Source organism: Ochlerotatus camptorhynchus, unplaced genomic scaffold (genome assembly GCF_037179485.1).
Source record: "Ochlerotatus camptorhynchus isolate MF236.1 unplaced genomic scaffold, CSIRO-AGI_Acam_v1.1 ptg000088l, whole genome shotgun sequence".
Classification (NCBI taxonomy): Eukaryota; Metazoa; Arthropoda; class Insecta; order Diptera; family Culicidae; genus Ochlerotatus; species Ochlerotatus camptorhynchus.
In genome coordinates this window covers 622,860-637,408 of record NW_027040578.1, presented here as the reverse complement: position 1 = coordinate 637,408, position 14,549 = coordinate 622,860, and the positions used below count along the sequence as shown (strand labels likewise).

Sequence of the window (14,549 nt, the reverse complement as noted above, 5' to 3'; positions counted from 1 at the left end):
GAGTTATATACTCGAAGAGGTATTTGAAAAATAATCAAAAGAAATTAGTCATAACAGAGTAACAGAAAGAGTTTAAAAACAGTTGGGGAAGGACAATAGACACAAGTTGACACAATATGCAAGACAAGTTGGGGTTAATACACAAGACAAAATGACAAAATAAGTGACGACAGAAGACAAGACTGGGACAAAAGCAACCTTGAAAAAAACAAGAATGCGCAATTATATTATCAAAACTATTTGGATCAACACAAAAACAACAGTGACCAAACGGGCACCATAGCCTAGGAACGTCTGTGTGTTGATTTAAAATAGAGACTCATAGAAGTAAAATTTATGAATAAAAGGTAGAGTTTAAGCTAGTGTAAGAGTGCCACGTTAACAAATGTACGTAGTGGATATTTAAAGGAGTTTGAAAACCGTATTGCAAGTTCATAGCATCGACTTCATAAATCAGTAGTGTAGTGCACATTAAATCTCGTCAACAGTTATTAACGATTTTTTTTTTCAAAATTTCATCTCAACTCTTTTTTAACTGCAATGGCGCAAGAGTGCCAACCCCTATGGGACAAAAAGGCCATGCGTCTTAAATTGAGTGAAATCGATTAATGCTTGTTTATTAACATAGTCCTTTTATTATTAATCATGCTAGCAATAGCTGTTGTTGTATACCCAATTTAACTGTTGAATTTGACAATATTATTCAATACATAACAAATAAACCATGTTTACCAATGAAATCTAAATAAAAGTATTTTTGATGATATTTTATGTGACTGATTTTGAAAAATTTGTTGAACACAAGCTTTGAGAAGAATTAAATGCATAATGATGCAATTTCTTTGACAATTTTATATAAATTTCATTCATAAATGTAGGGGTGGCACTCTTGCCCATGTGGGGTTCGTTTTTAAGAAGGTGATTTTTAACCAATAATATAAAAATATTTAGCTATTCATTGTTATTATTCAGGGCATCTACTACCTGAAAAAAACCTGAAAAACCGGGAATTTACAGGGAATTTTATTTTTTCTGGAAAAACTGGAATATTCAGGGAATTTTGGTTCCACTCAGGGAATTCTGAAATTATCACTATTCGTAATTCAAAAGAAGTTTTTCGTTCAGTTTCTCGAAACATTTATTAAGGGCACTGAACTGGACAAGCATCTGGCGAAAAATACTTGAAGATGGGCAAAACGAAGCGAATGTGCTGGCGGAAAAAAAGAATTCGTTACAAATTTGTTTTCTATTTGTTACCACTTTCTCTAAATTGATTGAATCAATAGCAATAAAAATACATGTATCTCAGAGAAAAATTTGTTGATTGGGGAACTAATAAGAGATTTTAGAGATGTGAAGCCATGATTTATTCCGTCTCGATCTTCCAAACAGAGTTGGACTCAAATATATTATCAAAATGATATTTTGTTTTTGAAAGCATATTGTTATCAAATTTTGATACATCGTTTTATCGAAATAGTATATATGGGGTTTCCAAAAAACAGTTTTCTTACTTGTATTTATGTTCTTGAATTAAAAAATACTACACAAATACCAAAAAAGAATGTAATATTGATCGACGTAATGCATGCTACTGTATGAATAACTAATGTGATTGCAAAAATCAAATACAATATTACTCGAGTCCGCATCGTGCTCTCTTGCCGTGCGGATCTATTTGCTTTTTGCTGAAGGAAGTGTTACTACTACCTAAAGCTACAACAAATTTAAACAGCACTTTTCAGTGCTCAACTTGTAAAAATGTTCTACCTTGTTCAACTCTTATTCCTCTTCGATCCTTGTTTGGACCCTACCCGAGGTAATCCTTCTTGGATATCGATTTGGAAAATTCCTCTTCGATCCTTCAGATTCTTATAGTAATCTGCTTGGAAGTCGATTTGGATAAAAATTTACTGCCGCCATGGCGCCTAAACGCAAAAGAAAGGGGCAAACTCTTGATCCTCCTTCTGATGAAATTAATTTAAGTAATCAATTTGATTTGCTCACGGATGATGAGAATGATCCATCATCCAAGAAAAATTCTAGTAAACTTTCCCGGCTTAATGCCAAGAAGGAAAAGATTCCCCTATTGTGATAACCACTTCAGATTTCCATGCTCTTCGCATGGAACTTTTGAATTTCGTGAAAGTTAAGTTTTCACTACAAATTGGACGTCGGGGTGAATGCCGTGTATTGGCTGAAACCTTGAACGGATTTAAATGTCTTCTCAAGTATCTTACTGAGAAGAAGCACAAATTTTTTATTTACGACACCAAAACTGAACGTGTGTTCAAGGTTGTCATGAAAGGACTGCCCAGTGGTGAATCCCTGGATCAGATCAAAGATGAACTGGCAAAATTACTTGGAGTTGTGCCACTCCAAGTAATCAAAATGAAAATGAAATCCCGTCCTGGCGATTCGCGCAACGGGATTTCTAATGATTTTTATTTAGTTCACTTCAAGTCTAGTGAACTAAACAACCTTAAGGCCTTAGAAAAAGCTAGCCATGTCCGAGTGAAGTGGGAACACTTCAGGAAGACTGGAGGAAATTTCCAAAACCTCACTCAGTGCCGTAAGTGCCAGGGATAGGTCACGGAACTAAAAATTGCTACATGCCTGCTAAATGCATGAATTGTGGTGATTCCACTCACGCAAAGGACGACTGTCCTGTGAAGGAAGATCCTAAGAAATTTTAAATGTTCAAATTGTGGTGAAAACCACAAATCCAATTTTTGGGAATGTAAGACTCGCAAAGCCATCCTACAATATCGTTCTAACCGTCAGGTAGGAAACGCTCCACGTTTCCGACCAGGTACAAATTCCTCTGCTGTTAACAACGGTCAGCGAGGAACAAATTCTACATTCGTACCCGTAGATACAAATATCACCCCTGCTTCAAATTTTTTATCTGTACCTACTCCCCTCGCTGCTAACAATGTTCAGCGAGTTAATGGAGCTACCTATGCTGCTATTGCAACGGGTAGAAATCAAAATACTAACCAACGTAATTCTAACGGAAATTTTGACAATTTTGAATTAGGAAGCATTACTGCCCCTAAAATGGAATTTTTACAGAAATCATTAATTGACATGATTTCTGATATGCTTAAATCTAACTCCATGTTTGATGCTATTCAAACTGGAGTAAAATTTGCTAATAAGATTGTCATGACTTTAAAATTCAGTAATGGATTTTAAAGCATTAAATATTTTAAATTGGAATGCTCGATCTCTTAAAGATAATGAAGACGAGCTATTTAACTTTTTGAGAGTTCATAACGTGCATATTGCCGTTATAACTGAAACGTTCCTTAAACCTGACCATAAGGTTAAGAAGGACTCAAATTATTCAATTTATAGAAATGATCGTCTTGATGGACCCTGTGGTGGCGTTGCCATCATTGTTCATATACGAATAAAACATAAAATTCTTTCTTCATTTGAAACCAAAGTTTTTGAAAATTTGGGAGTTTCTGTTGAAACAAAATTTGGACAACTTACGTTTATATATATTTATTTGCCATTCCAATGCGTAGGCCAGCAAAAGAATTTTCTCAAGGGTGACCTCCAGAAACTTACCCGTCATAGGTCTAATTTCTTCATTATTGGTGATTTTACTGCAAAACACCGCTCATGGAATAATGCTCAAAGCAATTCCAATGGTAATATTCTGTTTGATGATTGTTCTGCAGGTTATTACACTATTCAATATCCAAACAGTCCAACATGCTTTTCTTCTGCAATAAATCCCTCAACTATTGATTTGGTCTTAACTGATTCATGTCAACTTTGTAGCCAATTGGTTACCCATGCTGACTTCGCTTCTGATCACCTTCCAATTTAATTCGTTCAAACAAATCTGAAGGCCGCTCAACTGGAGTTGCTCTTCTAGACATAGAAAAAGCATTCGACAGTGTTTGGCATGAAGGTTTGATTGCTAAATTGAAAAAGTTTAATTTTCCACTTTATATTATGAAATTAGTTCAAAATATTTAACTGACAGAACTCTGCAGGTAAATCATCAAAATTCCAAATCTACTCAACTACCTGTTAGAGCAGGAGTTCTTCAGGGTAGCATTCTTGGGCCTTTATTGTATAACATTTTCACTTCGGACCTTCCTGATTTGCCTCAGGGTTGCCACAAATCTTTGTTCGCTGATGATACAGGCATTTCCGCTAAAGGAGAAGTGTTCGTGTTATTTGCAGCAGACTGCAGAAAAGTTTAGATATTTTCTCTTCTTATTTACAAAAATGGAAGATTACTCCCAACGCTTCCAAAACTCAACTTATAATATTTCCACATAAGCCTAGAGCTTCCTTTTTGAAACCTAGTAGTAGTCACATAGTCACTATGAACGGAGTTCCAATTTCCTGGTCAAACCAAGTGAAATATCTTGGATTAGTACTTGACCAAAAATTAACTTTCAAAGATCACATTGAGGGCATTCAAGCCAAATGTAACAAATATATAAAATGTTTGTATCTTCTTATAAACAGGAAATCCAAACTTTGCCTGACGAATAAATTTCTAATATTTAAACAAGTTTTTAGACCGGCCATGCTTTACGCTGTGCCAATATGGTCTTGTTGTTGCACTACCAGGAAAAAAGCACTTCAAAGGATTCAGAACAAAGTTCTGAATATGATTTTGAAGTTGCCTCCCTGGTACAGTACTACTGAGGTACATAGAATTTCGAATGTTGAGACTTTAGAACAAATGTCCAACAAAATAATTAATAATTTCAGGCAAAATTCGTTGTAATCCTCAATTGCAACGATTAATTCTCTTTATACTTAGATAAGATTTAGTTTTAGTTTTTAGTTTTAAGATATCAATTGTTATACTGACATGCAGGTTTAAAAAACCTGTTTAAAATACTGAATTGCCAAGACAGGAACAATGTAAAAATACTTAGATATATATCATAACAATTAAGGCTGGTAAGTTACTGTAGTAACTGGAGCACCTAGGTTAAAATGAAATGTAATTTATTTTGAATTTGAAACAAATAAAGAGTTAGAAAAAATACAATATTACACCCATGGATATAATTTCTTTTCGCAAATTATATGTAGGATAAATGCACCAATAGTGGAGGTACTTTAGTGCAATGGGTTCCTATGGTGTCTTAAAGAGTCTCCCTAAGGCCGTTCGCAATGCTGTTGTATTTTATAAGGACTGTTTCAATTAATCATTTTGTTCGACCATTTTCCACAGAGATGGCAATCGAAAATAACATAAATCAATGAGTACATAAAAGGGATTCCAGATGTATAAATAGAAAAAAAAAAATGTGTATAATTTGTATGCACCTGGAATTTTTTTCATCCGATTTTGAAAAACCTGGAAAACTCAGGGAATTTGATTCCTTGGATTGAGTATTTGTATTTGTTATTGTTTCAATTAATCGTTAATAGTGATGCCTCAATGCAGGTGATGTTGAAAAACATATTTGTAAATTCGAAAACCCTTTTATCATGTCTAATTATTATAAATAACTTCGATTTTCGACACATCAGCATGAGACATGATTTTTTGCAATTTTTGTAATACTTCATTTTGAATCTATATTATGCTGGAAATCGAACCAGAACCTTCATCTTCATGGACGGCCATCAAAACAATTCGATGTATCAAGCGAGCGTAGTGAACGGCGGAAAATAAACGACGAATTGATCGATTCAAAAGTGGATTCGATATTGATTAAAGTGATTGGTCACATTTTGAAGAACAGTGACAATGCTGCCAAAATGATAGAATTATTGATGACGTTGTTGCACAGTTACCCAAACACTTTACTAAGAAAAGAAAAAAGATTGGCAAAAGAGATGAATGCTTCCGTAAAATTTCAGAACACCATCAAAGATTCGATTGTGATTGATTAACATTAAAACGATGACTTTAATCAATTAAAAAATATTGGGGATCTTTTTCAAAAAAAGTTAAGATATTTACCCCAATTCAACGTATCACATAGTCTCTCTTTCGCTTACGAGACAATAAAAGTCACTTTGTGAGGTGACTCTCCATGCAAATCAAATAGAGTCATCTCACAAGGCGTGACTTTCATTCCCTCGCAAATGACAGAAGGTCAACCCGATGTACAGACTAGAGGTGATTGCTAAAGGCCTTGATCTTGACTTGTAAAGTTCCACTATCTTTTTGCTCCAGAATAGTGAGGAGGGCACCGAATACCATTCTGTGATTTACATATAACCAGAACTTCTTGAACTTATAAAGATTTTCGGGACATTGTTTACGACATAAGTTAACCTTACTCAATGGCCATAACTCCAGAATAGTTTGGAAGCAATTAATATTTGATCACTGATACTCTAGGGGGCTGTCCAGAAATCACGTGGTCCATTTTTTATGATTTTGAACCTCTCCCCACAAGTGGTCAAACGTCCATACAATTTTCTGAAAATTTGTATGGGTCTTGGTCTTTCGTCCCCCCCCCCCTAAATTAACTACGTGGTTTCTGCATGGCCCCTAAAACGCATATTGCGTTTAACATCATCAGTAGGGACCTGATGGCATGTCAAATATGTCGAAAATTTACGAGTCTAACCACGTTGATTCAAGAGGACATCTAGATCTCAACTTGAGGACATTTTGTAGACCTTAAGATATTACATGGCTTCAAAAACATCTTGAAGCTGACAATTCATACCCATACTATCATAAATCAAGACAAAAATGCATAAAATGCTCGAGCATATTTTTGGCCACCTTCATGTATGGAGATTCCCCAATGTGCGCTATTGCAATTTTCTTAACCATTCAGAATATGATGCTTGCATGGTATCGTTGATTGTGGATGGAGTTTTACATTAATAAAGATACCATTTGAGGTCAATATTCTTACTACCAAAGATCAGGCAGCTAGGAATCGGAAAAAAAGGAATACCGGCTTAAAACTCAATCCGCAAATAACGGTACCTCTCTGTCTTTGTAAAGCGTAGCAAGCGGTGCCTCAACAATAGATAGCAAATCTTTTAAACTGATAAATCCTAAATTTGAAGCTTTTGATAAATCGGTAAATCCAGTGTGCACCGGTGATTTTCGTTCCACACGTTCCACAGTGGTTCTAGGTGAATAACATCACAACAACTACTACGAACTTGCCGGTAGGTGCGTGAAGAAAACATCGTATTAACTACGACCACATAGCCAGGAGTTCCCAAGGGTGCGAAGGGCTGTTTTCTCCTCCGTCCGTATGCGTGCGCTCGTTGCTCGTTAAAGTAGGTACACTCAATTCTGTTTTAACGCGATTTTATTTTTCACGATTTTGTTCTCATTTAGGATCAGTATAAACATTCAAATGTCACCATATTTTCCTTTGATTTTTAGAAACAAGTGTTACTACATTTGGTTGCAATTTGAGATCACACGATCAAAAATACAGACGAAAACAAAAAAAATCGCGTGAAAATTGAATTGAGTGTAAATGCGTATTCCGCCCAAACAGGCAGCACGTAGCCGAAATTTTTATCATCTTCATTACATCGTAGGCCCTTGAACTGAACTGGTGCGCATTTTGTTGTAAACAGTGAAAATTATTTATATTTTGTTGGAAAGAGTTTAGAAAAATGCAGTCTCTCAGAAAGACGACCACCTGGATTGCACCGTCCGCCATGAGGTAAGTAAAAATTTCGATAGCAGTTCTGGAACTGTACTGATTATCGTGTTGATATCGTGGGATGGTCCATGGATTGTCAGGTAGATGAGAAAATGCGTATAAACGATGAAAATCTAAGTGCGCTATTTCGGATGAAACTGGTTTTGTTTGTTAAAGCCTATTTTCTACTGGCTGAGAGATATTATTAGATGTTTTCGTTCGGTTTTAAATGTTTACCGATAACTTGCAATAATATTGCTACACACGTATAGAGATACTCGGTATTTAAACATTATCTGATTAGCCGTTGTGTATGCGTTTTTTTGTGAGTTTCCTTTTATTCGATTTCTATCTTATTTATATTATCTTTTGTTTGGTTCAATTCCACCATATAGCTATAGTAGATGTGAATGAAAATGCTGAAATATTAACTGAGTGAAATTTTAACCGTTGCAGGCTGCATGTTATATAACTAGTAATCGAGCATACAGATTGGGACATTGTATGTTTACAATTCCCAGCTCACATCAATGGAAAACGACCTTCTACGCTTGAGATGTTTTTTTTTTCTATTTCAAGATGTCTGCAAATTCATTGGTAAAACTCATGTTGAAAAATTACTTCTTCATTTGAACCTTCACCGTTAAAAAAAAGAAATGCATCAGCCTTATCGTGCTTTGCAGCTACAAATGACAGTGCGGTCTGCATACTACCATGTTGCTTCTTATGCAATCAACCAAAAAATGCAATGGAGTCGGCATGGGTGATTAGAAAATGTGTGAGGTGCAACTGATTCATTACGATAACATGTTTCGATACAAATAACTTCGTCGTTGCAAATCGGGATTGTTGCTACAGTTTAAATCGATAAGAGCCAGTCATTTGATATATATGTAGGTATTGTAAACATTGAAGAACATATCAGTTGTTGCGCGTTACCTACTCAGAATTTGCTTTTCTTCTTTTTCGCATTTTAAGTTTATTTTTTATCGCATATTAGCTTATTGCGTGCTCTTAACTTAGTGTTCTACTAAATGCACCGCAATAAAAATCTTTTAAAATATATTTAAACATCTGCAGATTTTTCAGTAGATTTACGATCTACCATCTGAACTTTTCTGAAGTTTCTAAAATTTCATTCAAACTCTGTAAAGTTTTCTGAAGTACTGTTTTTCTGCTCTAAAGATCTACGAACTGCCCTGAAGTTCAATAAATTTCTCAGTAGATCTCCGAACTTTTCTAAAGTTCTATAAATTTATTCATGGATTCTTGAATTTCCATAAAGTTCTACACATCTATCAGAAATTCTATGAAATTCCCCAAAACTCTACAAATTATCTGAAAATATTTGAACTCGCTGAAGTTTAAACATTTATCTGAAGGATTACGAATTTCTCTGAAGTTGTGTAATTACTTCTAAAGATCGGCGAATTTTCCCGAAGTTCTGTAAGTTTGCCTAAGGTTTTGCAATTTTTTCTAAAAACGTACAAACTTTCTGACGTTCTACAGACTTCTCTGAAGTTCTTCAGATCTATCTATTTCCAACGTCCATGGAGGTCTGCAAAATCTTGGACTTTTGTACTTCGCTGCGATTTGTTTTTGAAATTGAGGTACTTTTTATGACATTTAACGAATTTCGCATGACATTTTTCTGACTTAAAAAAAGAACTCACATTTGAAAAATTCATGCCAATATCTGTAAAGTTGTCTGAAGCTCCGTAGTTCTATTTTCAAGATCTACGAAAAAAAAACCTTGAGGCTCAATAAATTTCTCAGTAGATCTGCAAACTTCTCTGAAGTTTGTAAATTCCATCGATTCCATCAAACAAATTTTGTCCAGCATCTTAGATAGAGTCGCCCCCTCGCCATTGTTGTGATTTCATCAGAAGTTCTGTAATTTTTTTCCAAAGTTCTGTAGCTATGTTCTGAAGATCTACGAACTTTTCTGATGTCGAATAATTTTTCAGTAGATCTCCGAACTTCTGTGGAATACTTTATATTTCACTGTAGATTCTTGGACTTGTCTGAAGTTATGCGGATTTCCCTGAAGATTTGCAAAATTTCGCTTATAGTTTTACAAATTGATCTGAATTTTTTTTTATCTTGCTTGAAGTTTTGATAATTTCTTTGAACATTTATCTGATGATCTTGTGATTTTCGAAGATCTACGAACTACCCTGAACCTCAACAAATTTCTCAGTAGAGCTCCGAAGTTCTCTGAAGCTCTAAAAAAATCTTAGTAGGCGCTCAGACCTGCTGTCTGGCATGCTTATTGTTATACAATACATGCTTCGTATTATATAAACACTGTTTTTTTTTACCATGCCATGATCAAAGCCATTACGGCATCTTTCGGCCAATCACACTGGAAATAAAAATCAGTCAAACCATACACAGGACATTATTGAATAGTGAAATCGGTTTACCTTCCCGAATAAAAATACCATACCCGAACGATAACCCAAATGATTGAACTATTCCACAAGTGGTTTAGATGATACCCTGATCACGTCGTTAAGCAAAATAACCATACACGTATTATTAGGGTTGCTCCTGGATGCCATCAAAACACAAATCAAGCGTTCTATAGCGGTTCAAATCCGGAAATGTTAGAAGAAAATCAATATTTTCACCTAACTTGCGGCTATTGCTGGATGAGTCGAATGAAAATTAAACGCAAACCTATTTCGTTCGACAAATCAAACGTCAAGTCTAATCATCCTGTCGAAAAAGTGCTAACGCATCCAAACATTGCATCCGACAAAATTATCGAGCAGTTCGCTCGAATCAGACCAACAAATCAGATAGTCTAAACGTACCTTAAGCAAACAAATAAAATTTTCTGATGGCATTTATTTTTCAGAAATTTATGAGGTGTAAATAATAGACAAGAACTTGGTTTAAGGGGGAAGTACAAGTAACACGTCAAAAACTCGACGATTTTCGGAATTTTTTTGTCAGCAAACGTTTGGGGTTTTTTGCATTAAATTACTTAAATCTTGCTCTACATTTGAGATTTTTTTCATTGGTGTGGACCACTGTGGCTCCTTGGGGTCACATCGGAAGGAGGTCGCCTCCGGTGGGGATTGGTAATTGGCGGGCGTTCTAGAGACTTGAAAAATAGATAAAACTTACTTTTATCAATTGGACCTTATTCAGAAAAGATTTTTGTTTTATGTGAACCTCTAAAACCAAAAAAAAAAAAACGATTTAAAAATTTAGAAAAAAATATCTGAAAAAAAAAGTTGATTTTTCACTGTTTTTTTTCCACTTTAGGCAGACCTGAAAACTATTAATATTTTTTATGATATCAGGGGTTCACATAGAATATAATCTATTTCCTTTAAGGTTTCAAGTCATTTGGAGGAGAACTTTTTGAGTCATCTTTCCCGCCAATTTGGAAAACACCGTTTCGAGAAAAACGCGTTTAAATTTTTGGGTTGTGTAAAAACATGATTTCTGGAACTTACGGTTAATCGGCGATACCGGGGCTATAGATCACTCCTTCCTCGTGCTCGTAGAATTTTTTTAAAAATCTTAAAGTAAAATATAAAAAATCGATAAAAAAAAATTTATTTGTATTTCCTTCCCCCCTTAAGGAAATCAATTTCATGGAGCCGTTAAAGTGAAAAAGCATCTTCGTCATGAATTGCTTGGATAACAATAATGTGTCACAGATTGCACGAAATTACACTTTTTGTTACTAGGTAAATCTTTGTCATTGAAGAAATGTGAATAATGTGATTTTGACGAAGGTTTTTTTGTGGATCAAGCCTATCAGTGACTATGTGAAAAACAATTTTGTCAATATCGCGCGAAAGTCTGTCTATGACAATGATAAATCTCAGCACCAGGGCGTCACAATATCAGCTTCAATCGACCAAATCGATGCGACGAAGAGACTGCTGGCTTTCTTTTTCTGTTAAAGTCGAACAGCTTCGCAGCATTCTAGAACCTCAGTCGGCGTGCACAAACAAATGTTCAATCGCTTGTCTCTCTTTCTCCCGTCGCTCCATTGGTCTTCCTTTCAAGCTTCGGTGAAACGGATGAGCGAAAGAGCGCTCGACTTTGATAGTTTTCTCTTTCATGAAACACATCAACGGTTTCATGACGTATATGACGGAAAATGAAATTACATATTTAAAGCATTTCTTACGTGAAAACACTTGAAGATTACACGTAATATGTTTAATTTATCTTCCATCCACATATTTATCTAAAAAAATTAACGAAAACGGGACATAACGCATTTTAAACAAATTGAAAGAGCGGTGATAGAGTGTTCGTGAAAGGGGATTGAAAGCCATAATGAGGTTTCGTTTAACTAGAAAATCGAAAATCAAGAAAATCTAGAAAATCATAGAAAATCGACGTTAGTTATACGTTGAAAGCGATGAGCAAAGCAACGACGAGAAGTTCCACAGCCAGCCTTTCCTTCTAAGCGTCCTGCTTTTTACCCTTCTTACAAAGAAGGGTATAGATATCACTTGAAAAACCGACTATCAATCCGAGGCCCGGAGGGCCGAGTGTCATATACCATTCGACTCAGCTCGACGAGATCGGAACATGTCTGTGTCTGTGTGTGTGTGTATGTAACGAAATGAATGCGCTCACGTTTCTCAGCAACCGCTCAACCGATTTGGACAAACTCGGCGCCAAATGATAGGTCTTGGGGTCCCATTGAACGGTTTTGGAATCGGTGAACCGGTTCCGGAGATATGGCCGGAATAAGATCCGGTGAATATGGGCCTTCACGCTGGATTTAACGGAAAACGTATCAAAACCATCATGCGACACATCAAATTACTACAGAATTCAATTCAATTCCCCGGGGAAGTTGCTTGAATATGAATTGAATTAAAACCCATTAAATCACATTAAAATACGATGATAAGGTGATTGGTAGCCTCACCAAATAGACTACACCTGAATATATTCCGGGTACCCCCAGGCAGTGGCGTAGCGTCACTGGATGACACGGGGGTGGGGGCTTGGTCACTGATAATGACAATAAAATAAACTTGAATAAGTAAGAAGGGTCTGATCACACCATAGGTGGATAAATTCGGGTTTTTATTTTTGTTTCTTGCTGATAGTCTAGCTAGGCGTTATAGAAATGAAGCGTCGAACACGTATGTATTAGAGAAACAAAACACGAGTTCATTTTAGAGCTTCGAAAATGTAGAGTCCTGCTCAGCACTGCTCCGAGGACAGTTCCAAGATTATTCTGATGGCTGCTATTTTTTTAAAAGAATTCGAATTAGAGCTAAATAAGAATTCTGAGGAGCATTTCAAAGAATTGATGGGACCACTTCACGAGAATTCCGAGCAGAATTAAGATTGAATTTCTGGGATAATTCCATGTGAATTTCGGGAGAACACTACGTGTATGCCCAGGAGAACTACAAGTGATTTTTTAGAAAAATTCCTAGGTAATACTGCAAGAATTATTACTAATTTGAAGAGCAGTGCAGAGTGGAATTCAGATTGTCAAGAGTAATAGGGAGCAAATTATAGAGCGATACCATAGAGATGTCTAAGATGAACTCTAAGGAAATTCTGAGAAAATACTTAAGAAATTCTTTAAAGAGTTCCAATGGGATCAAGAAAATTGAAGTATAGAAATCTTATCAAGATCCTCGACATAGAAAAAAAAAAACAAAAATTGCAAAAAACAAATTTGAGGCTTTGATTTTTTTTAGATTTTATACCTAATTAGAAAATTGTATGATCCTGGATTCAGGCAAATCTTCAAGATTCGGGGAGTTTTATTTTTATTCTGGAACATAAGAAGTTTTCAAAATTTGAAACTCACATAAATATTCGTAATGCCGATCTTCGAAATGCTTTTAAGACTGTGAACTTGAAATAGATCTAAATAATTTAAATCAATAATTTTACGTTATGGAAATGGTAGACATGGGTCTGCCTTCAAAGGATAATGCATTATCTTTCAAATTTGTTAGGTCCATTTATATGTTGCCAAAATCGGGACGCATCAAATACAGAACATTCCAAAATTAGAAAAGGCTAAAAACGAAAAATTACAGTTGACATTTTCTCGTATATTTCTTGACATTTTCTCGAATAATGACATTTTCTCGTATATTTCTTTGCAGATTTGCCCGCATTGGCACTCAACTTGGTGAGCCGGGTTGCGGTGCCGGAAAGGGTGGCGGTGGTGGAGGTTCTATTCGCGAAGCAGGAGGCGCCTTCGGTAAGATGGAGGTTGCCCACGAGGAAGAGTACTTCTACCACAAGGTGAGCGTGCTTCTTTATCCCACATGCACATTATCTGTCATATTCATTACAAATATTTCTTGTAGCGTAAGGAACAGTTGAATAAACTGAAGGAAAAGCTGATCAAACAAGAAGATTTCCACCAAGAGTCGATCAAACAACACGAGGAAGCTATCGAACGCCACAGGAAGGCAATTGAAGAACTGCATGGGCATTAAACAAATACCGATTTGTATGAATGCTGAAACACTACGGTTACCTCTGATAGCGTGATATAGATCATTCAGCAGCCAGACTAGTTTGAATAAATATAGAAGGCGATATAGAACTTTTTTTTAATGGCTTAATATTCGAAATAAATTTTGCCTTCAATGAAAGATTGTTCATTCGTAGATCAATGGATCAGAAGAAAACCATGTTGCAATTGATTACAGTGATCGTTCTTTGGGGGTTTTCTCGCCGAGCGACTTTTTAGTTGGAAGTAATGCTTACATTAGTCATTTCATTGAAATACTTCACGCGGTATTGAATAAATTATTTTTGACATCGTCACTGGAAGAATTGATTCTTAAAAAAAATCTTCGTCAGCATCGCATTCATTTCCATTAACCAGAATGTACAATTTTCCGGATTTTTTTCTGTTTGATACAAAAAGTTAATTCATTGGTATTTTGATGAGCATTGCAA

At 35.6% G+C, this 14,549-nt stretch overlaps 1 protein-coding gene across 1 annotated transcript; it reads left to right on the top strand.

Annotated features, from left to right (window-relative positions):
* Positions 1-7,468: 7,468 nt before the first annotated feature.
* On the top strand, positions 7,469-14,308 carry LOC135698509 (ATPase inhibitor mai-1, mitochondrial-like). Its single transcript, XM_065218512.1, has 3 exons — positions 7,469-7,643; positions 13,742-13,883; positions 13,949-14,308. Exons 1-3 carry the CDS (start codon positions 7,594-7,596, stop codon positions 14,078-14,080), a joined length of 324 nt encoding a protein of 107 aa, XP_065074584.1. The 5' UTR covers positions 7,469-7,593; the 3' UTR covers positions 14,081-14,308.
* Positions 14,309-14,549: the final 241 nt, after the last annotated feature.